Source organism: Panthera tigris, chromosome B3 (genome assembly GCF_018350195.1).
Source record: "Panthera tigris isolate Pti1 chromosome B3, P.tigris_Pti1_mat1.1, whole genome shotgun sequence".
Lineage (NCBI taxonomy): Eukaryota > Metazoa > Chordata > Mammalia > Carnivora > Felidae > Panthera > Panthera tigris.
In genome coordinates this window covers 86,363,366-86,383,787 of record NC_056665.1, presented here as the reverse complement: position 1 = coordinate 86,383,787, position 20,422 = coordinate 86,363,366, and the positions used below count along the sequence as shown (strand labels likewise).

The 20,422-nt window shown below is 35.9% G+C and overlaps 1 protein-coding gene and 2 long non-coding RNA genes across 10 annotated transcripts in view; 2 read left to right on the top strand and 1 right to left on the bottom strand.

The window, feature by feature from the left end:
• Positions 1–588: 588 nt before the first annotated feature.
• On the top strand, positions 589–4,332 carry LOC122239591. Its single transcript, XR_006218821.1, has 3 exons — positions 589–707; positions 1,545–1,665; positions 3,530–4,332. It is a non-coding gene; the product is annotated as an uncharacterized LOC122239591 (long non-coding RNA).
• Positions 4,333–7,268: 2,936 nt separating this feature from the next.
• LOC122239590 lies at positions 7,269–16,553 on the top strand. Of its 2 annotated transcripts, XR_006218819.1 has the most exons (4): positions 7,269–7,357; positions 10,366–10,416; positions 14,801–14,929; positions 16,327–16,553. It is a non-coding gene; the product is annotated as an uncharacterized LOC122239590 (long non-coding RNA). The 2 variants fall into 2 exon arrangements; XR_006218820.1 differs by lacking the exon at positions 10,366–10,416 and having other exon boundaries at positions 7,281–7,357.
• The window catches only part of MIPOL1 (mirror-image polydactyly 1), a 320,020-nt gene continuing 311,214 nt past the window's right edge, over positions 11,617–20,422 (bottom strand). For 4 of the 7 annotated variants that reach the window (XM_042989584.1, XM_007073712.3, XM_042989582.1 and 1 more), the window contains exon 13: positions 12,128–12,851. In XM_042989584.1, coding sequence (XP_042845518.1) covers positions 12,785–12,851 — 67 coding nt within the window. In that variant the 3' untranslated portion in view covers positions 12,128–12,784. Of the gene's footprint in view, positions 11,683–11,831; positions 12,056–12,127; positions 12,852–20,422 lie in introns of those variants that run through there. The other 3 variants (XR_006218816.1, XM_042989585.1, XR_006218817.1) reach the window with 3 other exon arrangements.

The following is a 20,422-nucleotide window of genomic DNA, read 5'->3' as shown; positions in this document are numbered from 1 at the left end:
GATTTCAAAGGTGTTTCTTTGCTTCTATTTGACAAACAAGATTAGGTATTAACTTAAATGAAAAGATGTCTTCATGTCACCTAAATGAAAGTATACAACTGTGCTTTATAATATGACTGCAGTTGAAGAAAATAAGATGCAAAAAGCAAATCTAATTTTGTAACATGAAAAGATTGTGACGTAAAACATCAGAAATCAGTGTGTATGTTCAAGTGGATAGTAATTCTTCAAAGTAATTCTTCAAATTCTGAGACATTTTATGTCAAATTACGTATCATTATTCAAACTGTATTTAAATTTTCTCAGCCAGAATCATCTTCAGAAGTGGTTGATGAGTGGGCGAAAAATTGAGTCTTCTCTCGTCTATTCACCTGCTTTTTGTTTCAAACAGTATGCTTAGAAACAAACTGAAGCTTAGAGACTTAAAATCAAAACTTGTCTTTAGCAAGCCGACGTGTACACAATCTATATGGGTCTGAGAAACATTCTTTGTGACGTTATCAGGAGGATCTCCCTAGGCAACAAAAACTGTTGGCCTGGAAGAAAAGGGCCACATGAGACAAAGTATACTTGACCGGTATGTTTAGCAATACTCACCTTTCCAAATGTTACATAAGTTTGTTTCCTTTATTTTAGGCAAAGTTCCTAAGTTTTAATACAGGTATGCATGTTGGAGTTTCTGTTACAGGAGGTATGATTTTTGAAATGTAAGTCATTTCTTAATTTCAGCTTTCTTAGATGCACCTTGGTTTATTTATTTTTCACACATATTAGGAAGGTTACTTTTGGGGGAACAGCTGGACTCCACAGGCATGAGCATCATACTTCTTAAAGACACAGAAATCATATAGTTTTTAATTATAAAACCAGAAATGTTGATGGGGGCTATTTTCTCAGTCTTGCTTTACATCAAGCCAGTGTTAAAAGTTCGTTAGCTAGAGCTTAACAACACAATGGCTGAAGGAATGGAGTTACCACACAAGTGTTTAAATTCCACGCCGGATCCCTAGCTACAACGGAGAAGAAAGTTCAAACAACAAAAACAGAGTTGCAAGGTCTGAACTTGTGTGTCACGAATACCTCTTACTCATCACCAGGCAGCTCTTATTCAGGGCAACCAGGCCCTCCCAAGCAACATGGTTAATTGAATAAGGATTCTAAACCTTTTGGCTGCAGATAAACCAAAGTGGCACATGGCTCATAACTCAAACATTTCATTTTAAGCAGCTGTTAGTTTTCTTGCCCAGGCTAATTTGGATTATTCAATCATTTTCTTTTCTTTAATGAAAAACTGCTTGTAGTTACTGGTGGGGACAAAGAGCTGCAATTATGGATCTTGGAAAGTAAATTTATTATCTACTCATTTTAATCATGTATACAAGTGATACTAAATTTGGAACTAAATTCAGAAAATTTTATTAGCAGTGCAATTATATCTGTGTGTGTGTGTGTGTGTGTGTGTGTGGGTGTGTATGTGTACACATTTAATAACATTCAGTCCTGACTACTGTTTCCTGCTATGATGAACCTGGAACCTCTCTCAGTAAGCAACTAAAAATGCTGGATAGAAAATGACAGATATCTTCGCAAATCCATCAGTGTATTGGCTAGTTGGTGAGGAATACACAGAGGCCTAAACCTAAGGAAAACTGGGAACCCTCAATGGTAAGCAGTTTTTACTTTGAAAGCATTTGCCCTATGATGGGGGTGAATTTGAGCTTTGGTTTTCATGTATTTCTTAGTGGCACAGGGGATAGGGGACAAAGTCCAGGGTCCACTCAAGGAAAAAATCTTAAACTTGGGCTATGAATGGAGAATAAAAAAATATCTCCCTCTATGAACACTTTTTAAGATTCCACATAGGAGTGAGACCATACAGTATTTGTCTTTGTCTGTCTTATTTCACTTAGCATAATGCCCTCAAGTTTCATCCACGTTGTTGCAATGACAGCATTTCCTTTTTTATGACTGAATAATATTCCATTGTGTAGATAGACCACAGCTTCTTTATCTGTTTGTCTGTTGGTGGACACTTAGGTTGTTTCTATGTCTTAGCTATTGTAAATAATGGTTCTAGAAACATGAGGGTGCAGACATCCTTTTGAGTTAGTGTTTTCATGTATTCTGGACATATTTCCAGAAGTGGAATTGCTGGATCATATGGTAATTCTATTTTTAAATTTTTGAGGATCTTCCATACTGTTTTCCATAGTGGCTGTGCCAGTTTATAATCCAAACAATATACAAGGGTTCCCTCACCAGCATTTATTTATTATCTTTTTTGATGATGGCCACTTTAACAGGTATGAAGTGATATCCCTGTGTGGTTTTGACCTGCTTCTACCTAATGCCTAGTAATGTTGAGTATCTTTTCATATACCTGTTGGCCCTTTATATATCTTCTTTGGAAAAAATGCCTAATTAGGTCTTTTGTTCATTTTTAATTGGACTGTTTTTATGCTAATGAGTTATATCTTTTGGATATTAATCCCTTATCAGATATACGGTTGCAAATATTTTTTCCCATTCTGCAGGTTGTCTTTTCACTTTGTCAATGGTTTTGTTTGTTGTGCAGCTTTTTAGTTTGATGTAATCCCACTTATTTATTTTTGATTTTGTTGCTTGTGTTTTAGGTGTCATATCCAAAAAACCAATGCCAAGACCCATGTCAAGGAGCTTTGTTCCTATGTTTTCTTCTAAGAGTTTCATGGTTTCAGGTGTTATATTTAAGCCTTTAATTGATTTCAAGTTAATTTTTGTGAGTGGTGCCGGACAGGGTCTAGTTTCATTTTTTTTTTTTTTTTTTACATGTGAATATCCAGTTTTCCCAGCACCATTATTTATTTATTTTGTTTACTTATTTCTTTTGAGAGAGAGTGGGAGGAGGGGCAGAAAGACAGGAGAGAGAATTCCAAGCAGGCTCCGTGCTGTCAGTGCAAAGCCCAACATGGGGCTAAAAACCATGAATCATGAAGTCATGACTTGAGCCAAAATCAAGAGTTAGATGCTTCACTGACTTAACTATCCAAGTACCCCCCACCCCCAGCACCATTATTGAACAAACTGTCTTTTCTCGAGTATTCTTGGCTCCCTTGTCAAATATTAGTTGATAAACTCAATTCTCTTCCATTGGTCTGTTTGTCTCTTTTTCTGCTAGTACTGTTCTCAGCTTTATAGTATAGCTTGAAATCAGAAGTGTGATGCCTCCTACTTTGTTCTCTCAGAATTGCTTTGGCTATTTGAGGTCTTTTGTGTCCCATTTAAATTTTAGGATTGTTTTCTATACTTCTGTGAAAAATGCCACTGGAACCTTGATAGGGATTGCATTGAATCTGTGGATTACTTTTGGTAGTAGGGACATTTTAGCAATATTAATTCCTCCAATCCATAAACATGGGAACTGTCATGAATTTTATAACCATAAGCTAGCCCTCATGTGGGTTTTCAACCCAAATTATCATCATTTAAGTGGTCCAGTAAAATTCCAATTAAGTTTCTAAAGTGCTCTAAAGCCTGTATGTGTTCCCAGGTGATTAACAGAAGCAAATGTGAAGCCTTTATGGAGGAACCGACCTTCAACCCAGGCCCTGAAAAGTCCTGCGGAGGATAATTCTAAGAAATATAGGCTCATATTCATGAATCACCAAACATCCAAAGAAATATGGCAGCAAAAATGTAGCTAGTGGAAAATACCGCAAAATTGGAGCAGTGAATACTTCAGATATTAAAATGATCAGAAATCAAATACCGAATAAGCATGTTTAAAATGTGTAAGATAAAAAGGAATTGAAAATATGAGGTAGGAACAAGGGACCATAAAAATGACCAACTGGATTTGGGGAATGATCAGAATATAACCTTCAGAAATGAAAAAATGTAATAACAGAAATGAAAAACTCACTGACATTTTGCTTCCAGAAGAGAGTGGTTTGTGGCAGACCAATGTCCCTGCTAAGAATAAGAAGAAAAGTTGGAAAACTTACAAAAAGTAAGCTGGATAACTTACTAAAAGTATCAGAGAGGGGCTGAAACAAAGAAGAGGGGGACTAAGATTCTAGAGAGGAAAGAACAGAGAGGTAAACTCTGCAGCCACTCTCCCCTGGAGGTCTTTGCTGGTTTTGGGTGAAGGTGAGAGAGTGATAATCTGGGCTTTGTCCTGGAAGAAGACTGCTGCTAGAGACAGAGAAAATAGCTTTCAGCAAACTTGCAAGGCTGTAGTGACAGACCTGGAGAGCCAAAGGGCCTGAAACACACACCTAGTTTTCCCTTCAAAATACTTGGCAAATTCTGAGCTGTACTAAGTTGAGGTTAAAAAAGCTCAGATGAGACTATCTCAATGGGCCCCAGTGAAGCTATCACTTGTACCGTTGAAAGCTTGAGTGAGCTAGGCCATCAGAGGAGAGGCAAACCAGAGAAAACTGAGCCTTACTCAGAATGTACCTTACTCAGGTACAACTCAGCATAGTACCTGACTGGATTAAGGTGATTAGCTTCCACGCAATCTTCCCAATAGAGGAAAGGTTAAGCCCTCTCTGGAGGAAGACAGAATCTTCCAGAGGGTCAGGATGTCTTGCATTTAGTCAACCATTAATTAATAGGCATGCCAAGAGACAGGACCATGCATCTAGAAAGCAAAAAACAAAAACAGACCATGGATGATTCAGAAAGTGGAGTTAGTAGACATGTACACATAGTCTTTTAAGTAACTATGACTAGTATATTCAAGAAAACAGAAGCAAAGGGGGAGACAATATATTTGGAAAGGTGAGTATTTTACCAGAGAATTGGAATGTACAAAAAAAAAAAAAAATCAAGAGGAAACTGTAGAATTGAAAAGTACAGAATCTGAAATTAAGACCTGAATAGACAGCTTTAACATCAGTAGACAGGATTAGTGAAATAAAAGGCAATTTTGAAGATTCAAAACTAATGTACATAAAGGAAAAAAAAAAAAAGGAAAATACAGGACAGGGTGACAGCAATATGGGGAAACACAGTGAATAAATATAAAATATATATAATTGGAATTTTAGAAGGAGGAGAAAGAGATATTGACCAAAGTTTCCTAAAGATGGCAAAAAATATCAAGTTTGAGATTTAATAAGATGGATGAAATCAAGCAAGAAATATACAAAGACCACATCTAGGCACAAAACTGTCAAAAACAAAGAAAAAGATAAAAACAAGAAAGAATCAGAGAAAACAGAGACTTTACCTCCAGGAGAAAAACATTAAGACCGACAGGTAATTTCTCAACAGGGAAGAAGGCAGTTAGACATCAAGAGGATGATATTTTAAAACAGTTATAGAAGGACTTATACTTTTGGGCATGATGGAGTAACCAGGACACTTACCCTCTGACTTAAAAAAAAAAAAGAACAAAAAAACCTCATAAACCAACAGCAACAACAGCAAACAACAGTGAAAATCCATGGATCAATGTTTTTGGACTTTGGACAACAGGCAGCCCAGCATAGTGATCCCTGAGGGAAGGGAAGCGTATGAAGTGAGCTTGAGGATTGACCCAGCTTACTATCTGGAGAAGTTAGAGAGCAGAGAGCAGGAAAGGGTAACGAAACAGCCTGGCAGCCTCCCTGAGTCAAGAACACAGAGCTGAGAATGTGGTTAGAGTTTGCAGGTCAGACTACTGAAGAAGAGAGATTCTGCATGTAGTGAGGAGTGCTCCACAGGGAGAGCACAAGAGAGCAGTGGACTCTGCAGAACTGCAGTGCATTCCCGGACTCTTCCTCTGAGTGTTGACCAGCATGTGTGACAGTAAACTACTGAGTGAGGGTAAAAATTACCAAAAAAAAAAAAAAGGAGTCGGCAAGATAATAATCAAAATTCATACAAAGCTGTGATCAGTCAAGGTAGAGAAACCCCATTGTACATAAGTAGTGTATTCAGAGAGGTATTGCCTAAACTGGGGGGTGGGGTGGGGGAGGGGTGGGGTGGATCAGCCTGACATTAAAGGTTCTCTGATCCTGCCTAATAAGCTCAAAAGAGCATTATAATGAGGATCTAACTGTTTCCAAGTAGTGTAACTGTATCTCCAAAGTTCCAAAAGCATTAATGAAAAACAAAAATACCCAACACTCAACAAATTAAAATTCACAATGACTGGCATCTAAAAAAAAGTCAGCAGGCATGCAAAGCAGGAAAATGCAACTCGTGATAAGAAAACAACAACAACAGAAAACAAAGAGACCTGGAAATAGAATAGATAATAGAATTAACAGATAAGGACATTAAAATAGTCCTTATAACTATATTTTGTGTATTCCAGAAGATAACATAAGGCATAAATAAATTTAGGAGAGAGATAAAAGAAATTAAAATACCCAACTTTAACTTTTAGAGATGAAAAATACGCCTGCAAAGAATAATGCTCTGGATGGAATTATGAACACATTAGATACTGCGAAAGAAAAGATTAATACATTTGAAAATAAAGTAATGGAAACTAAAATAAAGCACACAGGAAAAACAGTCTGGAAAAAGGAATTAAATGAAACATGAATGAGCTGTAGGACAGCTTAAAACAGTCTAATATATGTAAAGTAATAGTTCCAGAGGGAGGGGAAAAAGATCTGGGGGACAGAAAACTATTAGAAAAATAATGGTTGAAATTTTAAAATTTATTTATTTAAATTCAAGTTAGTTAAAATACAGTGTAATATTGGTGTCAGGAGTAGAACCCCGTGATTCATCACTTCCACGTGACGCCCAGCGCTCATCCCAAGTGCCCTCCTTAATGCCCATCACTCATTTAGCCCATCTCCCCACCCACCTCCCCTCTAGCAACCCTCAGTTTGTTCTAAGAGTCTCTAATGGTTTGTCTCCCTCTCTGTTTTTATCTTATTTTTCTTTCCTTTCCCCTATGTTCATTTGTAATGGTTGAAATTAAAAAAAAATTCATAGATTACAAACCTATAGTCCAAGAAATTCAACAAACCATGAGCACAGAAACATGCAGAAATCTATATCATAATAAATCCTAATCTCGTTGGTTGAAACAAATGACAAAGAGAAAAATCTTTAAAGCAGCCATAGGACGTTTTTATGTAGAGAACAAAAATTAAAATGAGAGCAGGGACAAAGCAAGCCAGACAATAAAGCAACATCTTGAAAATACTGAAAAAAAAATTATCCGAAAATACTATATCCAGCAAAAAAGCCTTTTTCCACAAAATAAAGGCAAAGAAAAGAAAAGAATCCAGACATTTTCAGGCATACAAAAGCTGGAAGAATTCGTCACTCACTGCCCTGCTTTACTATAAATGATAAATGCTTCAGGAAGAAGGAATATGGTGATGGGTGGAAACCTGGATCTACACAAAGAAGAGCACTGGAAATGGTAAATACATGGGTAAATATAAAATAGTGGTGTTCTTACTTTTAAAAATCTCCTTAAAAACTGTTATTTAAAGCAAAAAATAATAACAATGTTATTATTGTGTGCATATATAGAAGTACAACGTATGGTAACAATATCACAAAGACCAGACACAGTAACTCAACAATTTTTATCAACAGTGATGTGACACTTTAGACATGACAAGTTTATAGAATCTTTGTCCCAAAGATTCCTTACATTTTTTTATGTTTTATTTATTTTTGAGGGAGAGAGAGAGAGAGAGAGAGAGCGAGCGCAGGTGAGGGACAGAGAGAGGGAGGCACAGAATTCGAAGACAGGCTCACACTCTGAGCTATCAGCACGGAGCCTGATGCGGGGCTCAAACTCAACAAACCGCGAGATCATGACCGGAGCCAAAGTTGGTCGCTTAACCAACTGAGCTACCCAAGCGCCACTGCCCCCCAAATTTTTATTGGCCACCACACCCTGGTTCTCTTCTAGCCATATACTTTAAGCTTTAAATTCTAAGTTCACTGCAGGTGATAGAGCATTTGGTAGCGTATTTACATTACCTTACCTTGATTGAATGAACAGAACAGAAGCAGTATTTTTAGATTTCAGCTATTGGTTACAGCAAAATTCCACATACGAATTCCAAAGTTAGTAGAGGTGCTTTGCAGTGGACTTGAATCAGTCTACTGTTTTTTCATGAAGAGACGTGATCTCCTTTTCTAGGTTCTTTCTAACTGTATTTACCAAAAGTAATGTTTCTTTTTAATATTTATTGCTATGATTTTATTTTGTATCTAAATAGTTATTAAAGGTTCCTAAGGTATCTAAAAAAATTTGTTCATACCAACTCTTGTCGTTTTCTTAATTAAGTAATCTCTATGCCCAACATGGGGCTCGAGCTCATGACCAGGAGATCAACAGTCACATGCTCCACCCACTGAGCCAGCCAGGTGCCCCTCAACTTTTATCTTCATTAAACTTGTCAAACACAGTTTGATGGTGAACTTAATCTGTTTTCTTACTGTAGTATATTTTATAGGCATATCCAGTGCAGTGTCTTCAGGATTGTATCATTATAAATTTGATTAAGATCAATGTCTCAGAATTGCATTGAAATGTGTAGGATTTGCAGTAGGGGATTTTATGTGAATAAAAAGTAAATATATATTTTAGATATTTGAGTTTGTGCATTAAAATGCACCTTTATTGGGCGCCTGGGTAGCTCAGTTGGTTGAAAGTCTGACTTTGGCTAGGTCATGCTCCTGTAGTTCGTGAGTTTGAGCCCTGCATCGGGCTTTGTGCTGACAGCTCAGAGCCTGGAGCCTGCTTCGGATTCGGTATCCCCTTCTCTCTCTGCCCCTACCCCACTCACGCTCTGTCTCTTTCTCAAAAATAAATCAAACTTTTTAAAAAATTCACCTTTGTTAATAACCAGATAGTCAAGAAACTGGTGACTTCAAAAGTACCAGTGTATTCCAAAACTTTTTAGATGACAATAAAATTAAAAATAAGTATATTAAAGTTTTTGCAAAGAAATATCAACAGTATAGAGTATTTTGATGATTCTCAAAAATACACATTCATCACTGTCCAATTCTATCTATGAAATCCTACATTAAAATAATAACTCTAACCTCTATAAATTAAAGTACTTAAAAAAAGAACAGAAAAACCTTTCAATAGAGGTTATTCTAGTAAACGGATTACAGAAAGTTTGGTAACTTGAGAAACTATTCTGGAACGTATGCTACTGGTTCAAATGTGCAAGCTCCAACTTAACAAATGTTTAAAATATTTGAGTTTTTAAAACAGTGCCAAAACAAACCACATCTTTTCTAGAGATGACATATTTAGCTAAGCATGAGCAATATAAATCTTTCAACCATTCCATGTATTTGTTTAAAAGCCTCAGAAACCACGTGCATTTCTAATAAAACATGAACAAAATGCTGAAGTCACTGGAGCCTAACAGTGGACTTATAAATCACATTTTTAAAAAGGCAAATGTATTTGTGTGTTGTCTGCATGTATGCTCTAAGTATCCAGATATACACATGTATATAGACATGAATAGGTTAATAGATAGGTTAGTTGTAAATAACAGTTATCAATAACAAAATGATGTTTGGGAAAAATCCGGGTTCCACACAAACCTTACTTATGTGAGGAGATAAAATGTGTAAGTCATGTGTAAAATGTTTTATTATCATTGTAATGACTCATTAATCATGAGTATTTGAAAAGAGAAACTTCAAAAATAACCATAATCTTTAAAAATGCTACATATAAAAATGCTTTTCTATGCAACTATATCTAATATTCAAACTATAAGTTTTGAATATTCTAACATTTTTTGAAATAAATTCTGTCAGTAAATGACTGACAAGATTCTTCAGTTTATTTGAAATAAGGATAGATACAGAGGATCAGCTTTCTCATTGAAAAGGGAAAATGTTTTATTAGATATCATATTTTGAGTATTTTAAATTATTTTAACATAATGGCTTATTTATAAAAGTAGAATTAAAGTTTCTCATATATTAATAATTAACTAATAACTTTGCTATAACTGCTTATCCCTTGCTTATAACCAATAACCTTGCTTATAACTTGCTTATAACCAGTTCCACTTCTAATAGTTGCTGTAGGAGATAAAGTAAGCCTTGAAGTTCAGACCACCATTCAATAAAACTACACTGTCAGGTTTTGGCATCAGGCACAAAGCAACTCAAGGTTATTTATTATTAACAATGAATTGTCACAGTATTCCCAATGAGTGTAGCCTAAGGCAAAGCATGCTGCTACTGTAACACTGTAGAGAGATAGTAAAAATGTGATGCTATTTAAACATGCAGTTCACATTATTGTACTTCACTAAAAGAAATGCATACAATCTCAATTGTTGGTGAATTCATATGTATTGGTAGAAAAGAAATGGCATAATAATAAAAATTGCAAGAGTTAAAATCTTCAGGTTTTTTTTTTTTTCCTTACAGAAAGGTTTAGAGAACTACTGCTACATGGAGTTTAGTCCTAAGACCTCAGCTGTAAGTCCTCGCCAGTCCCTGGCAAATTCCTAGGATTCTGACTCTACTTCTTCAATTGTACAATGTAATAATAATAACAACAGCACTAAAACCATCATCATCATATTACTGAGTATTTAGAGAACCGATCTCAGAAGCTAGGTAATTCCTTCGTATGAACAAAAGTGAAGACGGTTTGAAACATTGTTGGTGGACATTTTTAAGTATAAGAAATCAATTAATGATAATATTTGGCTGAAATACTTAGCATTTGTAATTTTGTAGACAACTCATTTTCAAGGGGATGTGGTATTTTGGCGGAGGTTACCTACACTGATAATAGTAAATGTTAGAATTGTTTTATAAATGTAACTTTATACTATCAGATTCTTTCAAAGTTCTGGATATTGATTACAGGAATTGGTTGCTCTAATCTAATCATTTCAGTACACAAAGAGATGTTTGGAAGCTGTAAAATGTCTTCATGCTTACTGTGTGTTTTATAAAACCCCAAGCAAAATAACTCAGGGAAGATTTGTCTGTACTTTAGGACTAACCTGAAAATTCAGGTTTACTTGTGGTTTACTTGAAGAGGTTTCAGGAATGGACTATTTTGTGACAAGAACTGTTCCTCTTTACTTACCTGCATGATTTGCAAGGCACTATTCCTTCACATAGGGGCTCCCACATGTTCCATGACAGCCCAGAGGGGAGACTCCATGCACGACCACATTATTTCAAATTTCTCTATTTATATAGTCACTGGCCTATGAAAGGCTATAATCTCTTTGGGACTGTAGAAGAAATCCAGTTAGCTTATTTACTAGCCCTTGTTGCTCCTTATTTTCTAATTCTAATAGTTTAAAAAAATAATTAAAAGCAGGTGACATGAGTAAATTCTAAATTTGAACTTAATGGAATGGTTCTAATGGCCTGGGAGTTTAAAAAATTCCATGAGAAGGAAATCGAGTTTGTTAACATTATGATTCTTTTGTGGCCCTATGATAAAGCTCCTTATGTTTTCCTGCAAGAGTAAAAAAAAAAAAAAATCACATGAATAATCTCCACTAGTGTATCCAAAGCATGGTGCAATAAACTATTCTGTTCTTGTCCTGAAAATAAGCAATGGTAGAGAATCTACCTCGGTCTTAAAGCTAAATTAAAATATTGTATGGACTTGGAAAAATTTTCACTTTCCCACAAAATTCTCACGAATTCAATCTCTACTTGCCTATTTCATCCTGTTGCGGCCACAGTCATCTTCTATTGGCCTCTCATCTATTCAATCTAAAAAAAAAAGAAGGTATTTTTTTCTGTAGCCAAATACATAAATCTTGGTTTTATTCATAATTTCATATGACTAGAAGTGATTGTTATGCTTTACTATTTCAATTTTTTAAATAAAAGGAAAAGCAGGTAATCAAGCCAAACTGCCAGTTTTCTTTTTTCCACATCCTTATATTTTTACATTACAATTTTACTGTATATCGTATCTTGGATTCCCCTCCTTCACAACAAAAATTCAAATGATAATCTAAATAAAGATAATCAAAAAGAATACTTAACGTTTTTGATGGCCTCTTGCCTTTGAGAGTCATGCTGGCACATGCTAATTTTCAAGCCAGAGGTGTCCCAGCCTATTAGACAGACTTGGCAATTTCTACAGTTTAAATAGAGTTTAGATCATTATTCAGACACAACATTAAAAACATCGACAATATGAATCCATAAGTACACATAAACAATATCCTCTTTTTTATTGAAAACAGTTTGTATTATTTGTAGTGAAACAAAAATCATTCCTTGATTAATGTAATTTTAATGTACCAAACTATTGGAGCAAATTATACATTTAATTCTTGGTATTTATATTTAATATTCTTTAATATTAACAAAGATCATGTGTATGCATTGGAGGAAGACTATACATTCTCATGTCTGGGCTGCTCTCATCAGTTAAGAAATAAACTCTATATTGAAAAATGCACGTATTTGAAGTTCTGACCTAACACAATGGATTAAGGTTTAGACAATATTTACTTTGCTGCATTTTGATTCAGAAAGGGCCGTATGTGAAGATATGACCTATAATGGCCTCTCAGTAAAAAGATTTATATCAAATAGAGTGATATAAAATAGTTACAAAATAAGCTACAACTTTATAGCTACTCATTGGTAAAAGTCTGTAGTTAATACATTTGGATAAATAAGTCAGCAGCAAAGTGGTTAAACATTTGTGATCTGATTTTATCTCAGCTTGGAATGTGGTTGGAGTGTCCCACTTCTAACAACTGTTTGCTAAGTTAAGGCTTTAGTGTTTACACAGTGTTGAATGAAGCAGCCTGGTCACCAGATGTGATTGCTTCCCCAGACTGTCGTTTTTTTTCAGTCAGATCACTGTCCTCATGGTCCCTGTTCCAACCTTCTTCCTCAGGACGTCCACCAGCCTTTCCAGCCTAGGTTGGGGGCAGGTGGGGGGAGGGGGAAAAAAAGGATACAAAAAGTACAATTATTGTCAGGAATGTTTTGGCTGAAAAAGAACAGTATTTGCCTGTGACCAAGCAGTCTTGGTAGTCGTGTTAAGAGACAAAGCATTACTGTCAGCAAGAGACACTGGTGCAGAGTGCCACGTATCTGAGGTTAAAAAGAAACAGTAACAACACAAACTTTAACCCACATCTTCAGATTATGTCAGTTTTAGACGCTACATGAAAAAATATAACATACTCATTTCACTACATTTACCTGCTTGCATGAAGGCTGTGAATGAATCATTTATTATGCAATGTGAAGATGGCACATTAAATGCAGAGCAGTTCCAAACTGATTTTTACCTAAGAAGTACATATTTTAATTCAGAAATACTATCAACCTCACACCTGTTACTTAGGTAAATAAGTAACACATTATTATGTTGTACAATTCATATGCATTAAATTTCTTCCTTTTTCAAAGAGTCAGCTGATGAAAATAATTAGGAATTAGGTAGCTAGCTGGAAAAAACTCATGCTTTAGTGGCATGAAAATAATTTAAGTATACACAAATGGTTTGATGCTAATAAAACCAGACTTTTGGTACTACATTTAAAAAGAAGTTTCTATTCTGAGTAATGTAAATAGGCTAGCAACGACTCTATAGTTTCTAATCAAGGATATGTGATTTTTTTTAGTTGATTAAAAACTCACCACTTAAAGTCAAAAGTTTAAAAATGGTTTTTAAAACTAAGTTTAAAAATAGTTAAAAATAAGTTTGAAAATAAAGTCAAAAGTTCAAAAGTCTATTCTGTAGTGTTCTTAGGCTACTCTACGGGAGGGAGATCACATTCATGTGGATCAGTGAGATTTTGCTTGAGAAGAGATGATGGAATCAGACCATTAATTTTTCTCCTGTTATGTTTTTTTACTGAAAGCATAAAACCTCAACAAAAAATCATGTTTGATGTTACACACACAGAAATCTTCCAGTTTTCATATATACACAATCTTCTTCCTCAAAGACTGGTGAGCGACATAGTCTAGTCTGCTCCAGCTTGCCTCATTTATATGGATCCATGCATGAGGGTCCTTTGCAAATAAACATAGCACAGAGCTAGACCCTAAAGGAATGAGGGTATTCTTAGTGTCACATACTCTGGTTTACATGCAACACTGAAAGTTAGCTCAAGTTTATTGGATGATTGTGCATATATGGAGTTCTGTCAACAGAAAACAAGAATATGATGATTTATATAGGATTACATAAATTCTTTAAGACAAAGTTTCACTAACCTAATTTTGGAGAAGGGGCAAGAAAAATGTCAGGATGAAATTTTAAATGTATTGTTAAAGTATGATAGTAACCTCAATTAACTTAAAAAATGACTCCAGTGGAAACATTGACAGGCCATTAATAGCATTTTTTGGCATATATTGTAAAAAAGGCAGATAATATTACTTTCATGTTGGTTAGTTATATCCTTCCCCTACAATCTGATTTACACTACCATTAAAAAAATTCCTCATAATGGAAAAGTTGTACTCTGTATAGTTATCATTATTACTATGAATTCAGAATCAATGGCATTCCAAATTACTGAGATGAATTTGTGTTGTGCCTCTTTTGACTTTTCCTTTGCTAATAGGCTCATCTTACTTTAGTTTCCTTTTTATAGATTAGGACATATTTCCATTTAGAACTCTTATGCCTTGCTAAGGTAAGAGGTTAGGAGGAAATACTTAAATATCACATCTTGCACTGCCCTTTACTATGTTTCAACAATTACTAGATCAACCACATTCTCAGTTTATCCAGGTTGAATGATTTATGAAAATTTGATCTCAGAAATGAGAAAAATGTCAATGACTTCGTTCTGTAAAAGCGTACTGACTTCTGAAACACAATGAAGCACCTATTCCTTCTTGTAAGGAATGGAATTCACCTGCCAGACGTGGACCGTGCCAACAGGAAGGTAGCTGCATACGTCTGTCGAAGCACCTTGTGGATTCGCCTGCAGGCTATTCTTTACTGTCCAAATCAACAATATCCTTTCAAAAAGTATGTAGCTTATTAAATTAGGTTCCAACTGCTTCAGATGTTACTCAACAGTAGTTTCCCAAGGGCTTCATGAAATAGGAAAAGGGTTAGAGCTAGGATTAGGAGTTCTCCATTAGGAGAACTCCATTAGGAGTTCTTCAAATATGAAGAAACTGAAGCACAGACAAGTAAACCCTTATACAAGGACTGTAGTAAAATAGTAACAAATCTGGGCCTGGTTTCCTTGTTCTTAGTTCAAAGTTACTTCCACTAGGGCTTGGTTACTACAGAGCGACAGATTTCAGATTTAATGGATTATTTAGCTTCATGAAAAATTTTCCTTAAGTTCTTAGTTAAGTTAAATTGGGAAAGTATTTGTGGGTATATTTCACCTGCGATTTTAGTAACACATTAACAAAGTAAATCGATGACATTGCACGTAATTAGGAAATAATAGTTACAAACTACTGTTTACTATAGTAAATTTGAAAAATATACTTACAGATATATTTTAGACAGAAATCTTATTTTTTCAATTAACATGATTTTTATATTTTCTATGTATTTAGATAACATGTATATACTACAATGGAATACATAATTTTCCAACATAGTTATTTACCAATTTTCCTAATCAGTTTACTTTTATTTTTCACTTTTTAAAAAAGTTTATTTATTTTTGAGAGAGAGAGAGAGAGAGACAGAGCACGAGCGGGGGAGGAGCAGAGAGAGAGGGAGACACAGAATCCAAAATAGGCTCCAGGCTCTGAGCTGTCAGCACAGAGCCTGACGTGGGGCTGGAAATCACAAACCGTGAGATCATGACCTGAGCCAAAACCATATGCTCAACCGACTGAGCCACCCAGACGCCTCTATTTTTCACTCTTAATGAATATTATGAGATATGTTAAACAGTAAATAATTCTTAATAAACACTGATTATGTGCTATGAATTATGAGAAGCAAATTATGCACGTATTTAATTTTCATGATAACCATAGAGTAGACATTATCATTGGTTGACAAAACCAAAACATATAGAGGGTAATTTGATCACAGCCCTATTGCTAGTGAGTTTGGAGCTAGGATGTGATGGTAAGTCTAATTACCACCCCCCTGATCTCTCTGGTATACTATACTGCTCCCAAAAGTACTACCAACTTTTAAGGCATATTTCTGAGTTTTCGTGGGCTTGAATTAGTCTCACTCCCTTCTGAGTTTCAGACTCACCTACCCAACTGCCTTTAAGACATCTCCTTTTGCTTTTTCTACAGGCATATGACACTTAGCATATCTAAAGCAAAATTGACTTTGCCCCCATGCATGTTTCAGTATTTATGTTGATTAATGTCATTCATTAAGTTGAAAAAATTTAGGAAAACTTGGTACATTTTATTTATTTAGTTTTCTCATTTCAGCTTGGACCTGTGAAAACTTTGTGAAGAAACCACTAATGGTGACAGTGGGAAGCAGTGAGTGGGTTTTAACACATCGAGTAACACCATTTGCATTATGGAAAGATTATAGTGGCAAAGATGTAGGAATGGGATGGAGACAGGTTAGCCTATAGGTAGGAAGTCCAGATAGCTCCTGATTAAAATAATCTTTGTGAGCACAATAACATGAATGTGTTTAAGGCCATATAACTGTACACTGTAAAATGGTTAAGATGGTAAACTTTGTTATGAAGATTTACTATAATAAAAAAACAATATCCTAATGAGACTTAAAGACTTGAACTAAAACTACAGCAGTGCAGACGGAAAGAAGGGGACAAGTTTGAAAGATATCTAGGTATAGGATCCCAAGGACTTAGTGACTTCTGAGGGCAGGATGGGGAGAGATGGGGTGGGCAAGAAGGATGACTACTGGGTGTCTGATTTTGGTGACTAGATGGATAGTGATATACTAACCAAGACAGTGCAGAGGAAGAACAGAAGAATTTATTGGGGAGCATGTGTGTGTGAAGATGAGTTCAGCTTGGTACACATGAATTTGAGGTGTTGGTGGGACATATAAGTGGGATGTTAAGTAGATACTTGGATATAAGAGTTTGTCTTAAAGAGAGAATTCTAGGTTTATGATATAGATTTCAGTTCAATCAATAAGCATTTGTTTGGTAATTCCTATGTACCAGGTGCTGTTCTAGGCATTGATTATTCAAAAAGCAGGACATGGTCCCAGCTTATAAGGAACAGTAGGGCGGGGAAATAGATCTTTATATGGATAACTTCAACAACAAGTTACTGATAAATGCTGTAATAAAAGGATATGCAGATATTAAGCAGAACCTAGTTTGGGTAGAGGAGGAGAGGAAAGGCATATAAAGTCTTCCTGGGATTTTGCCTGAGTTAAGTATTGAAGGATAAGAAAGAAATGGTCATCTTAAGAAGGGAGGGGATGGAGAGGGGCAGGATGGGCATTTCAGACAAAGGAAATAATATCTGTGAAGGCACAGAGGCATAAAAAGCATGATATGTGTCAAGTGCTATTGATAGCATTTATTTTCTCAGGATCACAAAGTTAGAGGTGGAGAATGGTAGAAAGTGAGGCTGAAGAGTTGGGTCATGACTAGGTTGCTCTAGGTTGTAACTAAAGCCACAGGAGTAGATGGAAATGCTTAGAAAGAGAAATTAAGAAGAAGAAGAGATGTGGGAATAGGATAGAAATCCAAAGAAAACAAATAAAGTAAAGAGACTGGCAAAAGAATTTGAGGATATAGGGATGTAAAAGATGGATCAAGACTAGGTGCTGTCACAGAATTCAGAGAAGAGCAGTTCAAGAAGGCAGCTATCAACAGTTTAAGTACTTAAACAATATCAAAGTGAGAAGTGCCCATGTGATTTGGCAATTGGGAAATGACCATCTTCTCAGTGCAGTTTTAATGGCATGATGGAAGTAGGAGGAAGCCTGAGAGGAATGTGAAAATTGAAGGCTAAGTACAGGCTGTTTTATAAGAGCTTGGCTAGAAAGTAAAGAGGATTATAGTTATAGGGGAATGTATGGCTGAAGAAGTTTTTTAAGAAACTGATGGCATGTGAATATATTTGTGAACTACGGGAGAGAAGACTAGAGGAAGACACAAAGGTATAAGGCAGGAAGATGATACCTTTTTAAGTAGGGTCTAGATGACGGGATCATAAGCATGATTTACAGCATTATCTTAAAAAATATATACAATTTTTCCTTGGAGATTAAGGGGAAAGAGGTAGGAAGAATACAGCTGTGGATAATTTAGGCATGGAGGATGTTAATTGACAGAACTTATGTCCGCTATAGGAGACAAAGTTCTCTGATGAAAACATAGGGTACAGAAAAAGGCTAGAGGAAAATGCTGAATGTTTAATGTGACAAGGAAGGGAGGTGCCTTGGAATATGCAAAAGAAATATTAGGTGAGACTGATGATCCAGCTACAGCTAGAGACTGCAAATTTGTAGAGATACTGATCATCATAGTAGTATGACTTCTAGTTTTCACATCAGGTCTATCCTTTGGGGATAGATATGGGGAGGGAAAATAATAAAAGTAATTGAGAGTTTATGACTTATAGTGTAAGACAAAGGTACAAGAAGGCTGTGTCCTTGAGAAAAAGTGATTAAACCTAGAATTCAGATTGGGTAGGGAAGAAAGCAAGTCTAAAAGGGCTGTCAGTTCAGAAAAAGAATGAAAGGAGCAAGAGACTGGATGTCTTAATTTGTGGTGAAGCTAAAAAGCAAGAGTAGTTGGGAGTAAGGCTGTGGTTATTGTTGGAGAGGCAAGTGTGATCTTAGGATTTCATATTTAGAGAAGTTCTGCAAACATCTATTGTAGTTGAAGTGGATAAGAGGTAAAAGTCATTAGCATTCAAGGGACAAAGGAACAGACACATTACTGACATTGACACTGAAGTTTCTTAGTATGAATGCAGGAGTTGGGGTAGATAGAAAGGAAGACATTGAATCAGATGCCTGAAATACATTTAAAGGAAATGGCACTGATCAGGAGATCAGTAGATATCACTGAAAAGATGAGACAGAGAGTGAGAAAGCTGGATGTTGTAAATCTCAAAGGAGCGAGTGTTTTTACATTGATGTAGAAGGTATGAAAGAAGCAAAGCGGAACGAGAAGAACTCTCCTTCCTGGTATATGGGTACAGGAAAAAGGCTGCTGTCCTAGTATATGGGTATGGGGAAGAGACTGGGCTGCTAGGAAACAAGTGTCCTTGGTAAGTTTGTTTCAGGTAGAATGTGTGTGTGAAACATTCAGCGTAGAAGTTGTGGATAGATGCAAGGTAGTAACAATGGAAAGAAGGTGCCACAAAGCAGACTGAAAAGAGCTGAGATCAGGGGAATAAAGAGAAGGAGAGAAAGATGGGGAAGGAGGAAGCACAGAGCTGTATGAAAGTGAATAGCCAATGGATTAGCCAATGGATAGAGTGCACCCATTCTCCCATGCATAAATTGTAATCAATGTGGTAAGAAGTCCTTGCTCCATTTTAGCCACAAAATGTAACTGAAAAGGTACACAGATGCCTATAAAAATGGGCATATCCACATATACTTGTGAATAGAGACACGGCCATATAAATATGAACACACATATATGCTCACAAAAAGAACACATAAGAAATAAGTAAATACCACATGAGGAAAGAATGAAGCTGAGAAAAGAAGAAAGACTATTTACATTTGAAACAAAATGAAGAAAGAGTTTGTAAGTGAAAAAGTGAGTGTAGGAGTAGATGTGAGAGTGGGTTGAAAAGTCATGGTGAAGAAGGTGGAAACAAGAATTGGTAGAAAGTGAAAAGAATGGGGAACCAAATAATAATTACATGGCCAAAAATTATTCCTTGTATTATTATTATTATTTTTTTTTTTTGAGAGAGTGCGAGCAGGGGAGGGGCAGAGAGAGAGAGAGGGAGAAAGAGAACCCTAAGCAGGCTCCACGCCCAGCACAGAGCCCCACATAGGGCTCCAACCCACAACAGTGAGACCATGATTTGAGCTGAAATCAAGAGTCAGATCCTTGGCCAAGTGAACTATCCAGGCGCCCCTATTCCTTATTTCAACATACTTCCTTGGATCTCCCACTCATCCCTGTAGACATACCTTTTAAATCATTACCTTACTTGATTTCTCATATGAGGTGTTATCAAAATGTTAAGAAAGCAGTCTTTACTGGTTTTTATTGTTTACACTTCCAGTCTTCAAATGGCTGGTACATTCAAGTTAGTAGACTGCTCACCATTATTGGTACTCTTTGCGGATATTCTCTGGTATGTCTAGTGTCTTTAAAAATATTGGCCCCTATATAATAGTCCAGTTTAATCATTATAAAGAAACATGGGCCTGATACCTTCGTTGATTTAGACTTTTACTTCTCTTTCAATGCTGCCATGTTTCACTACTGACTTAACCTTAAAACGCTAGCCTGCTTTGACTATCAGGCCAAGCCAAGTCTGTTCTATTTCATATATGATTAATATTTCTTTTCCATTTATTGCTGCACAATAAACCACCCGAAACGTAGTGGCT